Raw genomic sequence first — 20,450 nt, 5'->3', positions numbered from 1 at the left:
TACACACAGTGCTTAGCAAAGGTTCCTGCAGACACGGAGCACTGATGCCTTCGGCTCTAACATTTTTGTTGAAGGTCATCTTCTAGTCCATCTAGACTAGATGTGCCCCTGTAGCACACATAAAATGCAGTGAACTCGGGACTAGATTCTCAATTAGCTGTACAGTCTGAATGCACTTTTTTTACTCTTCATCCACAACCTAGTTTCTCTGCTTCTTTCACAAATTGTTATAAAGATGTTTCTTTGTATGTGAACACACATACAAATATATGTCTTCGGAAAATGAACATCGACATTAAAAAGACCCGCATACAAAGCAAATAGAAAAACCTACATAACCTGTGAGATTATCTTTCTTTTGTGGGCCTATATGCTCTCTCTGGATTCTTACAGGTTTTTTTCACCGCTTTTTATCACAGTCTCATAGATTTATGTATGCCTTAGAAAGCACAGTCTCTGGAAATCGTATTGATTGTATTTTGATCAAAATGATACGGGCAACATGGAGCAGGTGCCACCCTCCAGGCAAGCACTTCTTGTTTCTTTCGTTTGTGCGGTACAGCTGGGACTGGTTTCGGTGTCCATTTGGTATCAAGGTGCTGTGTACTGTCCAGCATTGCCAGGCACTGGAAGCATCTTGGCGCTGTGTGTGTGACGCCGCTTGCCGGGGTGTCCCGTGCCCGGGCTGCGGGCCCCAGCGCGGGGGCTGCGGCTGCCCCGGCGAATGTCGCGAGCAGCGGCCCCGCAGGCCGCGCGCACGGGATTCCCTCAGGGAATGACGTCCCGGCGGCGCGCGGCGATTGGCTGCGGCGCGGCGAGTTCTCCATTTATGGGCACGGGGCAGCCGCCCCGCGTTCCTTCCTGCCGTTCCCGCCGGCCCGGCCGCAGCGCTCGCGGGGCCGACCCGCCCGCTCGGGGCCGCTGCGCCGGGGCTGCCTCGCGCCGCCCCGCCCCGGTCGCGAGCTGCGCGCGCGGGGAGGGCGGGCTCGCGCCCTCGCTCCCTCCCTCCCTCTGTCCCTCCCGGGGCGCCGGCGTGTCTGGGCAGAGCCGCGGGCAGCGCAGCGCCGAGGAGCCGCGATGGTAGGCGCGGGGCTGCCGGGGCTCGGCCGGCTCTCGCGGGCGGAGCGGGGGGCAGTGGAGTGGGTGGGGGGCGCCCGGCGGAGGCTCTCGGCGAGGAGAGCGTGGCTGCTTCGGTGCCCGTCTGCTACGTTTCCTCATGCTTTGCCGGGAAGGGGCTGCGGACAGCGCTCCCTGCCCCGCGCTGCAGAGGGGCCGCGGCGAGGGGGGGTTGTGCAACCGGCGTGTGGGGAGCGGGACCGTGCCCGGCGCTTGCCGGGGCGCAGCCGGTCAGGGGCTGCTGGCCCCGTGGAGCCCGGGCGGGTGCTGCCGCCGGGGCACGGCGCCTTCGCTCGTCAGTGGCGTCCCGAGCAGCCCGGGGCTGTCCCCAGCCTGCCCTGGCCGGGCTCCGTCCCGTCCCGCGGCGCTCGGGCAGGGCCGGCTGAGCGCAGGCTTCATCTCCCGTCGTCTCTCGCCGTTTGGGGTCTGAAGAGGTTTTGCGCGGTGTTATCCTCAAGGAGGAAACATCTCGTGGGAAGGTAACGCGACGGCGTTGTTGAACAACAGGTGACGCGTCTCCGCTTCAGAGAGCCCTTCTGGAGGGGGTTTTGTGTTTCCTGTTCCCGGGCACCCGTGTCCCAGCAGCGGGGTCGGCTCCAGTCCGCCTGCGGCGGGCAGCACGGAAACTGAGTGCGCAGCAAACGAGGGAATTTGGGCACTGCAAATACTGGGTCTGTTAAATGTCTGGTGTGATGAAGGGGTGTGATACCAGTAAAACACATCAGGGCTAGGCTGAAGAAAAAACTGAGGTTAAGCAGCTGATCCTGGTTTACCTTTAGTAATTGACTCCTGATGATTAATAAATAGCTTTCATTCTGAAGTAATCCAAATAATGGTTTTGACTACCTGTTATACAAGAACCAAGAGTCAGTAGTAAAAAATCCTATGTGGTAATAAACTAGGCTAAAATCCATAACCTTTAAATAAGTAATTTATTTAAAAAGCTGTTCTAAAGTGGAATGCTAAAGATCTGACAGTTAAGAAACTTGAAAAACTTTTGCATTATTCCTACTGAAGCTTAACTAAGGTTAAGTTTTAAATACTCATCAACCTAGGTCATGTGTATTCAGAGCTTTGCTGACTTAGGTGGAATGTTAGCTTGGGCCCTTCACTCCCAGTATGTTTTAAAGGATGCTCATCTTATTACCAGTGTCTGGGCTTCAACTTCCTGCGGCAAGTACAGTTGTACCTGGCTAACACCTGTGTTGAGTACAAGCCTGTGCTTTAAATGAAGCATTATAGAGGTTAGGAAGCTAAAATTTCTGTCACAGTCAGGGATAGGGATACTACCAGATCATACAGCCCTGTTATTGGTAAGGAGCTTTGAATAAGATAGGTCCGTCTGTTCCCCGAGAGTTGCCAGGTGCTTCAAATCAACTCTCCAACCATAACCTTTGCTCAGTACTTGCTGGGTCACACACACCTGTGGCACTTACAGACTTCCTGGTAGAGACTGTGTCATTGCCTGTGCTGCTGCCATGTGAAATGGGGTTGAAGTCCTTGGTGCAGAGCCTTCTGAGATGTCTGCCTCTTAACAATAATACTTGGAGATCAGTGAGTCTGTTAGTTGATCTGCTGTGGACTGCATTGATTCCCTTTTAATGGAAGATTTTAATCAAAATATAGCTATTGTAAATATACGTAACTAGTTGGTAACATACAAGATTAATTTTATGTTATCTTCTTCCACAAGATGTAATTTCCAGGGAACTGTTCAGGCAGTTATTTCTCCAGATTTAGTTTGCTACTGAAGTAGTCTTGAATTAATCTTTTCACTGTGAGGTTTCAAGCTGGTGTTAACTCTATTTCTTAAAATTGTCTGAAAGTAATGATTACAACAAAACCAGGAAAGACTGTTTTTAAAGTACTGCTTTTTTTGTAAGAATTATGCACAAACAATTGTTTGATAATCGTTAGAAGGTAATATTTTGTAACTTAGAAAACTAGCAGAAGGGTTGCCTGGTGGGACTTGCAGTGGCTTCTTATGAACATGAATCAACTTACTAATATCCCGAAACTTTATACTTGTTCTCTGTATGCAAAATTCACGTGACTTCCCTTAGTTTTGTTTAGACAATTTTGATTTCCATGGAGAAGCAGAATGTCATAGGTGTGCTTTATGTTCTCTAAATTGAGTCTTTTCTGCCATATCATCTCCATAGGCCTCACAGTGAATTTTTCCTGTTCTGATAGTGTCCACAGTGCAGGGTTCTGAGATAACGCTGCCGTCGGTTGTGGTTGTTTCATGCTGTTGAAGCAGTCTGATACAGCAGAGTATATAAAGATGATGCTGGTGTAGATGTGCCTCGTTGTCCAGCCTCTGAGCTGTGCCACGCTGCCTTGCTTAGGTCTGCAGGCAAGGCTGTGCAGATCTGTGCAACTTAGCAATACATTTGTGCTTTTTTGCTAATTTATTTTTAATCCAGACCAAGATCTATATCCGGTTAACAGTGTGGTTTCAGGAGGAGAACTGCAGACGTGGAATGGGTGGGCTGTTTTGTGACTATACACTGCAGTACAAGGTGGGAATGAGCATCAGTGGGGCAAAACTGCATTAAAGCAGCCAGTTCTAAAAAATACAATATCTGAAATTTTTCTCTTGAATTGCATCAATTTTATTAACTTTGCATTTAGATTTTTAATATTCAAAGTAAACCAGAGCCTCTAATAGTTCAGCTGTAACTTTTAAGTCTTTCAAAATGTGTATTATACAAGTGTAAAGTAGTCCCACTCCAGTGCAAGACTGGGTCCTTCATGTTCAGGAGACCTCTCAGCAAAACTAAGTTGAAACTTGCTTGAAGTGAAAAGTAAGATCAGGTGAACTTTATGCAACTTTTGCTTTTATTATGTGAGTTTGGACCTTTGTGGTGTCATTAAGTAGTTCATGAAGGTGCACTGGAGGATCTTGTGTGGAGTTGGATAGAGAATTTGTATCATGTTACAAAAGTAATCTTGTCACCGTAACATGACAATGTGATCTTCAGCCTTTTCTTTAAAGCAGCTCTTTAGTCTTCAGGGAAAGATTGTTCCCCTGAGTACTGTCAGCTGGCTTTGACTTTCTAAAGGATAAAACATCGAACACTAATCAGCAAACATAATATTATTTCTGAGGTATAAACTGGCACCATATTTATTAGAAAAAGTAGAAAACAAAAACACAAAACCAAATAAACACTCCAACAACCCATCAGTGATAAACTTTGCCTGCTTTTGCATAATCTCTGTTCTAGAGGGAAGGTTCCAACAGAAAGCAGATTCATCAGTATCTGGAGTAACTCACAAATTGTTGAGCAAGCCAGGGTTGTCTAATTCCCTTAAGGAAAAGAAAACAAAGTGTTCATATGTTGCCTTTAACCAGTATTTCAATGCTAAGCATTTTTTTTGTAGCACTGCAGTCAGTATGTGCGTTTTGTCTGGGCATATTTGGTGTCTTCATGTTTCCACCTCGTCAACAAAGATGGAAGGTTGAGTCTTAAAAAGGAACCCTTTTATAGCAGTTAAACATAACCTGACATCACTAAAGGTCAGATATTTATGGCCCAATCCAGCAAGATGCTAGGGATGTCTTGATTACACATAGTGTCTGTGAAAGTCTGCAGAAATGAAAATGACTCAATTAGCCTGAAAGGACTTGCTAGCCTTTAGGATTTTGTCCTAAAATAGCTGATGTGAGCTGGGACCTTATACCATCTTAAGTTTTTTTTCTGCAAGAAAGTCACAAGGAAGACATGGATGCTTCTGTATCTGAAGGGAGCTTTTCTGTCTGGTGCTGCAGACAGTAGCATAAGCTTAAACCTTGTTCTCTGCCAAATGTGGAATAGTAGGGAGGTTAACAGCATGTGCTTTGCATTATGTCTAGAGGTGCATTAATGGAAAAATCTTCTAGCTATATGGTGTTTCTGTCTGGCCAATACATAAAATATAAAAAACACAGTAGCATGTTAAACAGCAAAGCAAGGGACTCATACTTGATGTGTTTTGTTTATGTTTGAATTGTGTGCATGCTTTTCTCTGTTTCTTTATAGTTTAGACCTCTAGAATGGTTTATGGATATATTGGGCATGTTAGAGCACTTTTTCAGAAAACACTAACATATGCAGAATATTACCCAAATGCAGCTTTTGCAGCTGAAAGCTGAACATGTGATTGAACGTGTGTACATCTTAAACATTTTTCTCATAATTTCTTTTGCCCTACAGAACTGTTTTTTCCCCCCTCCATACTTAACTATCTGCTTGTGAAGGAAATGGGGTGACAGTGCTATTACTAGTTTAACTAAACTACTTGCAGTCATTTTTTTCTTAACTTGAAGGGATAACTTGCCCTAGTTTTACTGCCTCATCTTAAAACATTGTTGCATATGTGTAATGGGAGAAGTTAAAACAAGCTTTTTAGAGCTGTTGTGATAGCCAGTGAAACCTAGTCAAGCTTTTACTGAGTTCTCAGTAAAATCTTAGTAATATTTTCATGTTGATATGGAAAGTATGTTTTTGTGCTTGAAACCTTAAGAAGTTGCATGTCTCTTTAGATAAGTCTTCTCAGCTCCATTTGTGATAATTTTAAGTTTGTTTCCTTCATAAATACCAGCTTAATCTCTTCCCGGATTTAGTGTGAAAGTGACTGATCTAAATGGTCATGCACTGCTCTATCCTAGTGATATCAAAGAAGAAAGGTTTTTGTATTTTTCCCCGATTTCAACCTAAGGAATTGCTCTGCCAAGGACCTGGGTAACCCTGGGAGTGACTTTACTGTGGTAATACTAAGAGATCTGAGACAGATCGCTGTTGTTCTGCCAGAGACTAGCCTGAATCTGGCTTACTGTCTTGGCCTGTAAGTTGTCAGGTTTTCGCTTATCCATTTATTCTGGTTGTTACCACAAAACATGGTTTATGAGTGACCACTTGACCTGTTTTTCAGTTTCCTAAAACACTATTGTAATGTAATACTTGGCTCTGTTTTTTTTAGGAAGCTGGATTCTAGATATAGATGGTGTGTGGCTACTGGAAAGTATTAAGAGCTATGTTAGAAAGGTATTTTGCGCCTAATTAAAACAGGTTTCGTTCTGTGAGTTAACAGTGCAAGAGCAGGAGGAGTAAAATCAAAGCAGCAGTTCTCAGAACTGGGAAGTGTGTGTGTATATGTTTGTTTGACAAAAATAAGGATTTAGAAAATAGTTCGTTCCCTTTGCAAATGCAGAAATCACCAGGCTTTGGCAAGAAGGGGTTTGTTGCCTTGCGCTATTAACTTTTTGAATTAAGCCACTTCATACTATCTAAAGTCTCACCTTGAATATGAGCAATAACAGTTTACATCAGTGTAAAAGGTGAAACCTTTGGAGGAAGGTTCTCTTACACATTTTCTCATCTGTTGGATGTCATTAATTTCCTCTCTATTTTGTTGTCTGCCAAGAAGATTTTTCTGGTGGTTGCAGGTCACTAGCAGATGACCAGCATTCCAATGCTTCTGTGCAAGTCTTTTTTTTTTTCTGCTTGTGTATGGAGAAGTATTACAGGTGTATGGGATGCCTGCTAATTTTTGAAACTGCTTGTAGCCAAAGGATTCTGTTAGGTGTTGTATGTTGTTTGGCTTTTATTATTCCTACTATATGGGTGTGAAAGTATTTACAAATATTAGAGAAATATGGCAGAAAGTAAACAAGAATTTTCTTCCCAGCTTAAGATCAGAACCGAGACCTGTCTCTGGCAAGTTGTTTAGACATTCACCTCACCCAATCACTGGGGCTCTTGTGCAATCTCAGCCTCCTGTTGCACTCCTGGGGGAGCCAGGGTGTGAGGAGCTGTAGTTAGTCAGACCTTCCTGGGCTCAGGCCAGTCTTTCCCATTTCCCAATCCCTTCCCCACGTTCCTGAGATGCCAATCACTGACCTGCTCAGGAAGTATGGTTATCGCTCATCTCCTGACTCACCTTATCTTCCAGCTTTTCTGTCCTCCACCTACTGATTTCCTCCCCTTCTTCTACCCTCACCTCTTTAAAAATGCAAGAATAGCCCTTGGGCAGACCAGGTGCACTGTCATGTTCTGGCAGTGCATGAGATCTGTTTTCTCCGCTTGACTAAGTCATCACTGTTGTAGGAAAAGGTTTCGTGGTCTAAAGTATTTCCACATACTGAACCTTGCAGGTGTTTTCTGCCTATTTTATTATATATGCTTCATACAAATATCTAAATGGCTTTGGAGTTTGTTGGCTTCATGTACGACAGCAAGTACATCTAAGCTCAAGATTATTTTTCCAAAGACACAGCGGCATTTAATTTGCATTAAAACTATTGGTTACTTGGGTTCATAAACTGTAAAGCTTATTTCTAAAAAAAAAAAAATCTGATTTTTTTTAAAATTGAAACTGAAAATGCCATTTTAAATAAAACAAATGGGAGATCTGTCATGGAAAGCAGTATTGGTAATTGGATCATGAGTCAGAGTTATCATCAGAAGTGATGCTTATTGGGAAGCATGCTTAAGAGGTGCTTTTGAGTACAGATAATTACCTACTAACCTAACTTACTAATATCAACAACTAGATGTGAACTTTAAAGTCAGGTGCTAGCAGATGTTGAGCATGCTTTGTGATCAACACCATTATGGAAGTGTAAAAAGGACTATAAAGAAGGTCTGGTGTTCTTCTCTCCTGTCATCTGGGTGATTCTTCAGCAGCCAGAAGTGTTTCTGGCAAAAGCCACTTCAGGATGGTCAGGGAAAGTGATGGGTTAATGCTCTTGGGTTGAGATGATGATAGATTTTTCTTTAGCTTGCTTCGTCAAAAAAAGGAACATAAATGGTTTATGCAAAAGAATGCGCTTCTAGAAGCTATTTTGGTGCTTTGTTCAGCAGTCTGAAGTCTAAATGTGAGGTTTTTGTTGGCGTCATTCAGACAGCTCTAGCAGCCTTGCAGTGACTGGCTGCACTTGTCCCTGCACAGGAAGCGTGAGGGGTTTTCCTTGCCAGCTCAGAACCACTCACTGAATCACCTTCATCAGCTGAGCCTGAGTCTGTGACCAGTTCTTGGTCAGCCTTGTCTAATTTAAGTGTTGAAGTTGTATTTGAGTCTGAGCAGTGCAGCCTGATATCCTTTCTTAAACATGTCAAATGTTCTTAACACTCAGGATTTCAATCTTTCATGCTTGTCTTATGAAATAATATGCTGCCAGATGTTTTATCCTGCACCTAGGACTGTCTTCTGTTTCCAATCTGACATTCCACAGCACTTGTGAGGCTTTAAGTTCTAGGCAGTTTACCAGTGCATGCTGTTATCTTTTGCAGTGATTTATGTCTTTTCCTGTGCTTTGAGTTGTATATTGCGAATAGCAGAAATATGGAAAAATGGAAGCTGGGACCGCTTGTCAGTAATATATTTGCAGTGCCAAGCGGTAGTCAAGAATTTGTCTCATCTTGTATATGTTCTTTTTTCTTTTTACTGCCTTGAAGGATACAAGTCTGCACAAATGCCTAAGTGCTTCCAAATTTGCTTTTGCAGTAACTCTTAACCCTATGTTATTCCCAACTTTGTAAAGAAGTACACTGCTAAAAAGTGTATTTGAATTGCTTTTAACAAATGCTACCAACACATTTCTTTAAATCCTTTGCATTGTGGCCCCTGTACACTTTGATAGCTCTTCAGTAGTAAGATTCTGAGGACAAAAGTTTATCTGGTTGTCATCAGCATGTGTATGTACATAATTAGCGTTCTGTTAACTGCTGGGCTTTGAGCTGTTATGGTTCTTCTGGCATGTACTGAGCACCTGTTGATCACTCAGGTTTTGGAGGATCTTATTGCAGATGTTGGTATATGAACTGGAAAATACCTTGCTAAGTGAAAGCGCTGTGCTCTTGAGGCATACTGAAGGAGCACTTTTGTTAAACCTAATCTTAAAGGCCATTTCATGGTATTGAAAAGCAAATGCATACTTTTAAGTTTGAGGTTTTTTTTTTTTCTTTTAGTATTTGAGAAGAATTTGATTTGTGTGTTTATCACTCATGAAAGAATTTGTTTTCCTGTACTGTGTCCGCAACTGTTTTCAGTACATACCTAAAGAAAGGGAAATATACAAAAGTATTTATAACAGGAATTGAACATACAGTACAGGTATAATTAAATGCAATGGGGGATTTTAAACTTGGTGAGATTCATTCCAGAAAGGATACAAAGTTACAAAACCAGCTAGTTGCTTTGTGAGCACAGTGGTACTGGCTGGCTACAGAGTCTGAATTACTAAATAATTCGGCAGTATCTTATGGTAAGGCCCATGAAACATGGATTTTGTGTAATTATCTGTCTTGATATTGGCACTTACAAATTGTTATCTAAATATATATCATGTTTTAGAAGGACTTAATGAAAGGATGTAATAATCTAGGAAACAAGCTAATTAATCACAGGAATCCATAATTGTATTAGACTATTGTATCATATTTAGTTCTAGAATTCTTGTTGATTCTTGATAGTACAGTTTTTATGGAAGCAAGTTAGACTGATAAAGTACTTATGTCAGGAAACTTCTCATATATTCCCTACCATAATTTGAATTAAAAATGTGGGTAGTGTGGAAACTGATGTATTATAAAGCATGATTTTTATTACATATAGCTTGAATACCATATAATATCCTGCTGACATTGTTCTTGTGTAAACTTGATTAGTTCCTGAATTTTGAAGTGCTTTAATCCACAAAAACAAATATTTGACTTTATCAATTAAAATACAGCAGTCCACTGAGAACAGAATTACTTTAGTTAGATTTTTTTCTTTTCTACTTAAGATCCATGCTCCTGCACAGTCATGTTTCCAGGACTTGATGCTGCAGTGTTGGTAGTCTCCAAAGCCTTTTTCAGTGCTTCCCCTCAACTTTAAATATACACTGGAAGCTACTATATTGGTCAATAATTGCTAGATTCAGCAAACCAAAGATTCCTACAAAAACATGGTCTTTGTGGTGGAAAAATCAAAATAACTTCTCAGGGTAGGGCAATTCAGATGTTTTCTGTTTTGGAGGGTATCCTGGCTGTTCTTTGTGTAACCTGTAGGACTTGAATAGACTGGAAAAAGGTGATGGATTGGAATGGATTAGCCCTGGTATCAGGGGCACTATAGACCTACTGCTGCAGCTTAAACCTCCGGAGGTATCTGTGGCAAAAGAGCTAAAACTGCGTAAATCTCCCCTGGTCTGTGCCCAAAGCGTTAGCTGTTTAATTGCTCTGCGGTGACCGTGGGCTTTGCAAAGCATCTCTTCTGCTTCTTCCTCGGGTAGCCAAGAGTTCCTCTTTACAGTTGTTTGAAGCATACATTTTTCTAGCTGCGCTATCAAGGGGTGGCATAAGCACACACGGCTTGTATGGGGAAAAACATTTTTCTTCCAGCAAATTGATGTGACCCAGTGGGCCCCTTGGTGTTAGTTTTCGATGGTCAGTGTCACATTCTGCTTCCCAACAGTTGAAGGCAAAGTCTCTGCAAGAACAACATCTCAGAATCCTCTAAGGACCCAAGTCCTATTCTGTTGGTGAACCAAGGTTGTTAGGGATAGGCTATCAGCAAATAGACTTTGCTCTTAAAGTTGGTGTTGTGCTAACTTCTACAAACTATGCTATTTTATTTTTTTTAAGATTAATTAGGCTTGACATGGGAAAAAATGAACTTGAGTGTTTTTTGTAACAAATGGAGATCTTGTTTTGACACTGCTTTTGTCTATGGAGGTCTGATTTGAGATTTGGCCTTTAATGAGCAACTTGAGTTCCATTTAAAGCAGAGTTCTGTGGGGGAAGGGAGAATGACTTCATTGCAGGCGAGCCACTGCTTTTGCTATTTTGCTGTGTCCCTTTTTTTTTGTCTCAGCATTGGGTTGCAACCACAGAGTTCAAGGCATGATCGTTTTCAGATGAGAGGATAGGGGTAGGTCTTCAGCAGAGCAAGGCAGATTAGAAGTGTATCTAACCAAGTGAAAGAGGACTCGACAGTGCCTGAATATACAATATGTGGAACTTGAGATATGTTGAGTACCTGTTGCTAGTAACTAAGTCTGGCTTCTGAAGCAGCTTAGATATTTGTCTATAACTGTCAGCTTTGCCTTAGAGCACTATGTAATAATGTATATCTGCATGGCAATAAAGGACTAGATCCAATGTACTGGAGAAAATAAGAACTTGACCAGTTTGATACTTGCTTTAAATAACAACTTAATCTGCATGTACAATGCTATGTGTTTGACAAAACTTGATTTGATACAGTTGAAATGGGTTCTGTTGTGGTTTAAAAAAAGTACATACAATAATGGCGACTAATCTGTTCTAGCTTAAAGCTGCCTTCAAACACACAGGGTATGTACTCTCTGCAGAACTTACTCCAGTCTCCACTGCCCTTGGCATCAGTCTTGGGAATATGTTTAACAAAGTGTGTGAGTAGTTTCACCCTGGCATAGTTTCATTCTAGGAAGACTTGAGAGGAAGCAGAACAACAGTGGCTACTTATTCCCATATTTGGTATTGTTCTAGGCAAAAAGAACATCCTTCTTCACTAAAAGCGAGGGGTGATACAGAGTTTCTGGGCAATTTAACCTTCTTCAAACCATGGGTTAATCTTGATGGGGTCTATTTTCTTTGTAGCTATGTCCAGTGCAGTTTTCTACATGGAGTTATAGTGATGTTAAGCAGTTAGGTGGCACTAATGGAATGGATTAAAATAAGTGGGCTTGCAGCTTCACAATATTAGAGGTTTGTCTTTAAATAGCTACAACTCCTTTTTCTACAGCAGAGCTTCCATTGGTCTATACATTAGTAGTGATGTGTAAAGAATTGGAATTACTGGAGGTTACAAAGTACTTCTAGTGAGAAGAACACTGAACCTTTAATTGCTGATAGTGGAAGAGGGCAGAACAACTAGAACACCAATGTCAGCTGTACCTCCTTGCTTGCTCATTGTTTTCTCTTTCTCAAGACTTGTACATGAATGGGCTCATGTTGTATTCTGTATTCCCAGTGCAGATTTGGGGGTGGGAGAGGAACCCCAAGCCCTAAACCTGATTTCTTAAACAGTCAAATAAATACTGAGGGAGAGGCAAATACAATGTAGTTCAGAAAGGCATTGCGTTTACTAGAAATGTACTCCCTACTTCCTGCTGCCTTACCTGCTCCTGTGCAATTCACCTGTAAAAATACAAATTAATTCTGTGACAGCAGATTTTGATCTTCAGTTTAGGAGTCCTGAGCTTGACCTCTTCTTGTTCTTAAGTATTGCAACTAAAAACTTCCCATGCTGGAAAAGAAATGCCTGAAAACCACCCAGAGGAGCAGATCATAATACAAAACTCTTAAGTCCCTGTTTCAGTGACATAGGGTAGGTTTATAGACTTAACGTCTTTTCCAGTCCTGAAAGCTGCTTTTGTGGAAAGCAATTTAAGAGCTGTTTATTCTGAAAACAGTCTTAACTGTGTGAAAGATGACAGGTGCTGAAGCAAGTATTATATATTTGGCTGTATTGACAGTACAGCCTGTACCCTTAGTTTATAGGCAGATACGTCATAAACTTTTGCTGTTGCGAAGGATGTTCTGATGAACCTGTACTGAAGGTAGTAGTTTGAATGTAATAGAGAAGCATGTTGTTACCACAATTAATGAATTAGTCATGAATAGCTATTTAGTCTGACACACCTCGAGAGTGTTCACCTACTGAAATCAGGTTTTCTTTTGTTCAGATAATTTCTTAATGGTAGAGGCTGAGGCATTTCTGCACCTGAGGCCATTAGGTAACTTTTTCACCTGACTTGTCCAGTACATGGGTCTGTTCTCAGACCAGAATACATTTAAACTTGAAAAAGCAGTTAGCAGGCTTATCCTGCTACTGTTTGGTGGGATTGTCTTGGGATTGTCTTTATGCTGAGTGTGGCTACATCCAGCCTGGGACTGCAAGGGACAAAGCAAGTTTGATTGTAAACTGCCCGTTGTGGTTTGTACTGGATCTCTGATACTCAAGAACAGTTAAATAGCTCATAACTTATTATGGGGGGAAAAGGGACTTTAATAAAAAATATCAGTGGTAATTTTCTATTGTTCTAGACTGCACTTAAGACTTTGTGGAGTTCTTCCTAGTCTGCACTTCAAAATTTGTAGCTGGAGAGTCAGTAATTGGACTGTTAACTACCTGTTGAGGTAGCTACGGTTATGAATTTTACATCTGAAGCAGACAGTATTTTGAAAGAATAACCATTTTTATTTCAGAATTATTTTACCTGGAGACTACAGTTAAGATCTGAAAGTTAAAGTCAAGGCTATTTGCTTCCCCTGCCCAGAGTTTGAAAGTAATTAGTCACTCTGCTCTTTACAGATGTGGAGTGGTAGGCTAACTCTAAAACACTAATCCTGCTGCTGTTTGCTCATTGAGAGTGCAGGTGTACAAACAGGAAAAGAAAAAGGGGAAGTTAATAGCATTTGATTGCCAAAACAAAAAAGCACCCATTCAGTAGCTAAAATTATGTTCAAGCTGGTAACAGGATACAGTGAACAATGAAGAATGTTTTTTGCATTCTGTAGCTAAATGTGCCCTTTTAGGGCTTGTTTTGCAATTACTTTTGACCAATTGAAACTCTTGAGGTGGGTAGAAGTCTACCTCATTTAAATGAACTCACTTTTTTGGCATGATGTCTCAATGAGATGCCTAGTAACTTTTTTTTCATTATTGGTATTTTTAAAGACTTGGGAATATACTTAAGAACTGAAACTACTCAGTTTTTATTTTTTTTTTTTTGGTCAGGGCAAGTCAGGACGTGTAAGTAATAGAACTGGCAGATGGGAGAGTACTTTGTTGTTCTATCCATTTGCAACTGTAGCTGTAATAAAACATAATATTCTCCCCCTTATTCCTGTTGCTCTCTTCCGGTCTCTAGTGTGGCAGTGTGTGACAACCTTGCTGAAGTACCAAAGCTGTGCAGAGCCTCAGTAATCTCTCTGTGGATGTTGTTTTGTTCTGCTGCTATTTTAATAAGGAAGTACTGAGGAATATGTCTAAGGGGCATGTTCTTAGCAGCTGCCATGGTCACTCTGTTGTGGAGTTCTCCTAGGAGCCTAAATAATCTGTAGTGTGTGAGGGCTGGAATCCTATGGTGGTTTTGACAGGCAATGTATATCCAAACTATGTTGTGTCCTCCATAATGGAAGTGTGACTTGGTTTGCAATAGGCTATGACAGACCCTACTTTCTCAAATAGGAAAGAGAATAGGGGGAATAAATCTAAGAGGGAATAGGTGGATGGTCTGTGTTGGCAAGTTGGTGCGAGCTGCCTGATCCAGGAAAGCTGCTTCCAACTTTGATGTGAAGTTCTGCTCCTTCAGTTGTACCTTATTTCTCTTTTCATTTGTTCATAAGCCTTCAATATTGCTGATGGAACTGGTTCAGTGTGTGACACCTTAGGTATAGGAAGCCTCTGCTTGTCTTCATACGCACTGATCAGCCACGTGACTTTGAAATACTCGGCCTGACGCTGTGGTCTTACCTCTTAGCTTCTGCAGTTGTCTTCCACAAGCTTTCCCTTCTACGTCTCTACTTTCAGCAAGCCTTCACCGAGGTCCTCTGTTTGCAGCTGCAAATCCCAAAGGGCATGCTCACTTTGTTACAATGTGATTGAGTTTTTTCACTTAAATGTTATCCATAATACTATGTAATATAATGTGATATGCAATTTTGCGTTTATTAGTAGTTCTAAACGATTTAGCCTTGCCCAGACAATGGTTCTTAAATGGTGTGTGTAAGCATCAAAACATTTCTTTGGTGCCTTTTAAAGTTCACCTATCTATGTTAGGACATACTAAATGGAAACTTGCAATGAAATACATTGCATAAAGGCAAGGAAGTTCTATTTTGGACTTTGCAATAAGGTGATGGAGATGAAAATGTATGTACAAAGTTATCTCCGTTCATGAACCTGGTTATATAAATAAGTCATGTTATTATTAGAATAATATGAAACATGTGACTAACAGTAGATTAAAAATTAATTTTTATATTTGTAGTACTTCTTACAGTTATTGCTACAGGGTGTTGATGAATTTTTAGGAGTGCAATGAAATATATACACTACTCAGTTTATGCATTACCACTAAATTAGCAGAACACCGAGGATAAATCTTTAAAAAGAATCTGTGGTATAGTTGGTGTTAGATATTGCCTGTATACCACAGACCATGCGTGTGTGTTTAAAACATACAGGAAAGCCCTTTTGTCATGCTTAGCTATTATCATATGATTTAAAATGCAGAGTATTTTTTGAAGCTGCTGTTAACACTACCTAAAAGCAATACAACTACTGTAGAAGTGGAGTCCAGACTAAAAAAAAACTATTGTAAAATGTTCCACAGCACTTTTAATCACTGCAAATAACTGAAACCTCTTTGACACTATTTGCAAGGTTTTGTCCCTTTTGATAGCCCTTCTGCTGAACCATTGGGCTGTTATTGACTTGTGACTAAATTACTAGTCTTACTCTATTTAGAAATTTGGGCTTTAACTGATGTTGTCCTATGCAAACACTGATGTAAATCAACCATTGCTAAACACTGAGATTTGACAGGAGCAAACTGCAAAGCAGGATAGCTGCAGGCTGCCTCCTTTCTTTACTGTGTTTTGGTGGAAACAAAATGATTCTGTCAGTCAGACCTTGCACGAGGAGTGTGCAGAAGCACATCTGCGTATCTGATAGCCTAATTACTTAAGCTACAGATTTTAATAGGTGCTTTCATTCATTGGATGAGGCATGCTTAGTTGCACAACATAGTTTTTCATATGGTTTCTGGGATTAACATTTTGCGGAGGAAAGAAAAAGGCACAGGCAAACGGCTGGGATGGGTAAAGATCACATGCCTGATGTGTGATGTATTTTTCCACTGTTGCTTCACTAGATGATACATAGAACTGTACATCTTAAAGGAACCTTCTAGAAAACAAGCTTCTCTCAGTTGCTGTACTTCAAATAAACCAAGGCACATAATGACATCAGTGGGGGTTTTGAGAGTGGGAGTGTGAATTCCAAATCTACATCACTAAATGACCATCCAATGATCCCACCTCTTTGCTAAAATGCTTAAAGCATTCCTTGCCTTTATTCCCTTTTCCATCATCTGCCATATCACAGGACAGCACGCTGCCCGTGGGTGACTGTGGTGGGGGTGAGTGTCCCCTCACCAACACCAGCGCTGTCCCCAGCAGCATTAGAAGCGGGATGTGCTGTCTGTGAACCGGGCCCTCTTGCCTGACCCCACTCCAGGGCTGCAGCTACTTCCACACACTGCAGGAATGTGAGATAATATGTGTTAAAACCTAACAGTTTTTCAAGAAATTAAATTGAAGCTAAATCAATAGACATCTGAAGTGATAGAATGAGATTATATGGTACTGCATATAAAACTTAATAGGAAACTATAAAGTGGGTTATTTATCTGCATATTTAAAAACTTAACTAGATGAGGCATTCTAGTGCACAAAGGCTTTTAGATGCATGTATTCTGCATTTGAATGCAATACAACCTACAGAGGAGGCATTTTGTTTTTCTTATTAAAAACTCGCAAATTTTACTAAAGAACAGTTTGTACTAATGTGCTCTTTTTTATTTTGAAAAACCTAAAGAAAACCCCTGAGGCTTTCCATAATTACTGTACATGATTCTAATAGCTTTTGTTAATCAGATGTATTAACAATGAAATACTAAAAATTGTATTATCAATAGCAAAATAGCACAAACTTGCCGATTTTTTTTAGTTGCTGGCAGGCTGTACACCTTGCTTGTTTAAAAAAATCTGCGTATAAGTTACTCTGGTCTTGTTGTATTTGGTCTTATTGAACTTAGGTTTGTTGGTGTTCTCTTGCGTGTATCTTTGAAATGTTACCTCGGAGGATGTTTGAAGCTCCAATTCCATAAGCACCAAAACAAATGTCCTTCACTTCTGTGTGACAGATTAGATGGAATCTGTAACTTAAGTTTTCAGCTCATCTTCCAAAACCAGAAATGTACAGACAAGGAGGAAAACTTAAGATCCGTAGGTTATGTTGTTGTGGTGTTTGTGTGTGTGTTTTTTTTGTGTGTGTGTGTGGTGAGGGGTTTTTATTATTATTTTTAAAGAGGACACTATCTATAAAAATGGATAGGCTACCTCAGAATCATCTTTCCTTACAGTCCTGCAGGGACAAACATTCTTAATTGGCCTAGATACTTCTTGCAGAAGCAAGAAGGGAATGGTTTTCTTTTCAACAAAACCTAACTAGGCATAAATAAAACTGGAAGAATATGTTGGCAACTTATTACAAAGACTTGGATATTTCATGGTTCTTTGTTCTTTATTTACGTGTTTATAATTAGAAGTAGTTTGTTTTTTGAAAACCTCAATGAGTTTCAGTATTTTAGGTGTTGAATAATTAATGCTAAACTTTGTTTACGCATTGTTTATGGTACCAAAGAACCTTAAGCAAGTGATGAAAAGAAGGCTTGCCGCATTCCTTTATTTACAGTTATCCTCGGGTTAATAGCAACATTTAGACACAACTATCTTGCCAAAATCTTAGCAAAATTTACATAAAGACTGGTGCTATGCCAAGCCTCCTCATTGAATTCTGAGGGCTGCCCAAATCTTTCCCATTTGATTCTGCCCCTCCTGAAAAACATTCCAACAGACTTTAAATTTGTTTCCAGTTTGGCACTTTTCAGTGCCACTGTTTCCAGTAAGGGCACTTTTCTTTATTTTTAGGTTTCTATGGATGCTATGCACAAGGACAAGCAGCTTACTAAAAAATGAGCTGTGCTGGAGTGTTTATTCATAGATGTTAAAATGATGTTTGTCCTTAAACTTTCTGAGCACTGACTTCTTCAGACCATGCTAGAGTGATGGTTTGTGGTAGTATCAAGGAATAGCTTAGTGCTCTCTGAATAATTATCAGATACAGTAGGTGCCATAGGGCACAAGGAATTGTCTGAGATTAAATAGAAAAAAAATCTCACCTGGAATTTCTCAGAAGAATTTGCCTTTAAGTTCATATCTAAATCTTTTTTCAAAGGAAGAAAATAGATTTTAATGAAAATAGTCTCATAAATATAGAAACATGTACTGCATCAGTGCCTTGGAATCTTCTCACGTGCATTCCAACATCATAGGTCAGTGCTCCAAAAGTTTATGGCATTGACTTAAATTCTTGGTCATCTAATATAATCTCACATAATCGCATTGACATGAAATGTAGGGAAAACACAAAATGCAGTAGTTGTGGTCTGCAGCCAGCGGCAGTGTCTTTGCTGCACGTACCTGCCTGTCTGAAGGGGCAGGACATTGAAAGTCTGTCCTGCTTCTTGCCAGGCTTGGAGCTGCCTGATCTGCACCATTCTTGAGAACAGCCGAGCTGTGGGCATCTGCTTCAGAAACCCCGTCAGCTGAGTATTTCTTACAGGAAAAAGGACAAAACAGGGTAGATGTGTAGTAGTAGAATTAGAGGCTGATCTTAGACAGTATGCCTTTTCCAGCAACTGTGCTGAAAGCCCTGAAAATGGACCTGCAGGTTTAGGATTATCCAAAGATTAATACAGCATGCTGAACCCTTAGTTAGCACCAGGGAAGTCTGTGGAAAGTGTCAACATTTCTTTCTTAAGCAGTGTGGTGGGGTTTTTTTATTATTTTTTATTGCTTTTGGAATGCTCCTGATACTTTTATTTTTTTCCTTATGGTTCTCAATCTAACTTACAGGTGCCATGGTGTTTCTAGGTCAGGTGTGAGGAAGGTGAAGAAACCATTGTGGAAGAATAAATATATTGGGAAGGTTTGTCAAAGTTCAGGACAGCCCTGTATGCAATAATTGGCAGTAATGCCACGTTGAACTCTAACAGGTATTTCTGGAATATGTGTATGCCTCGCTGGTGATGATGGCTCACAGCTGAGGGGCGTGTGGCAGAACACACTCTTACTGACCTGATACAGCATAAGGGTACAGCTACTGCTTGTGTCTTTGGGTCACGTTTTTAGGACATCACCTTAAATTGTCTTTTTTTTGGCATGTTAGAGTGAAAGGCAGCCACTCCTGTAACCGTCATGGGGTCATAAGGAATACATTGCTTAGCAAGATGACATGTAAGCTTAGAGGAAAGCTACTTGAGTGCAGGTTGGGTTTTGAGCCAGATCTTTATTTTTAAACAACTGCAAATCTTGGCTTTAGCATGGAGTGTAGAAAAAGGTTAAGCTGCCTCTAAATGATTCAATGGTGTAATGAATTGCAGCAGCTCAAAGTTAAAGGATATCAATAATCTGAGCATCCATTTTGTGTCCAGATTGTTGAAGAGTGGAGAGAAAGAAACGATATTCACCTAACAGCTGTCTTAGCAGAATCAGAATGCTATGCTTAGGTTAAAAGTCACTCAGCTGGTTTTAGTTTACATTTAAAATTATTTTTTCAGTTTATGTTGGTTTGACTTGGATCTCGGAGTTTGAATGAGCCTAGAGGTTGAAGGCAAGGTATGTCACAAACATTTAAGTTTAATGTGGTTTTATGTTGATGCCCTGCAAGCCCAAGTCTTCAGCCATGGTTTAATACCTGAGATTTAAGGGTTTTTTTCTTAATTCCTCCTGCCCCCAATTTTGAGGCCATTGTGATTTAGCTTGAATTTCACCTCTTCTGAGTTTTCATTATGAAGTTTAGCATTTTGCGTAAGATAAAAGCTAGCTAGCTTTCTGTTTTTGAGGTAAAATGCTAAACTTTTACTGTTATGGAATACAAAGAAGTAGTTGGATTCATAATGTTTGAAGTTCTCTAACAGAAGTCTTTGAAGACATAAATGAGATGTACAGGTTGATAGAGATACAGATGATGGTGATGAAGAGAACCCAATGTAGAATGTAAAGTCATGTTGAATACAGATTTGCTTCAATATGGTTGGGGGGGAGAGAAACGCTTATTTGGACTGGGCTTCAATTTTTGGATGCTTTGTGTCCTATTAGCACCATACTTCAGTGTTGAAATGAAAAAGACCTTTAGGTAAATGAGGTGTCTTCAACAGCAAATGTGAATAATTTCCTGAGAGGAAGCCAGGGTCAGACGTAGCATCACACTTCACTGCAGAAACTCTTTTAAATAAAATCAGGGTAACTTATCAGCAGTTTTTCTTCAAAGCTGACCCTTAGCTTTTCACTTGGTTTCCTTTTAACAGAAATGGTTTGAAACTGATGTTTATTTATGATGCTGATACTGAATTACAAGTTGTAACAGGCACTTAAATATGGTCTTTTGCATAATTCTGCAAAATCAGTGATAAAATTACAGGTTTGTGAAACAGCAGCAATTTAAGTGTACTGGAGTGCATTCAGAGC

General features: G+C 40.5%; 1 protein-coding gene across 1 annotated transcript in view; it reads left to right on the top strand.

The window, feature by feature from the left end:
- Positions 1 to 775: 775 nt before the first annotated feature.
- The window catches only part of MYO1E (myosin IE), a gene marked incomplete at both ends in the record, with an annotated part of 84,942 nt that continues 65,267 nt past the window's right edge, over positions 776 to 20,450 (top strand). Inside the window, 2 exon segments of the mRNA XM_080351232.1 lie at positions 776 to 1,066; positions 1,069 to 1,080. Coding sequence (XP_080207358.1) covers positions 776 to 1,066; positions 1,069 to 1,080 — 303 coding nt within the window.

The sequence above is a fragment of the Nesoenas mayeri genome, assembly GCF_963082525.1.
Source record: "Nesoenas mayeri genome assembly, chromosome: 11".
NCBI lineage: Eukaryota > Metazoa > Chordata > Aves > Columbiformes > Columbidae > Nesoenas > Nesoenas mayeri.
The sequence above is the reverse complement of the archived record's forward strand: the minus strand, read 5'-3'. Positions and strand labels throughout refer to the sequence as shown.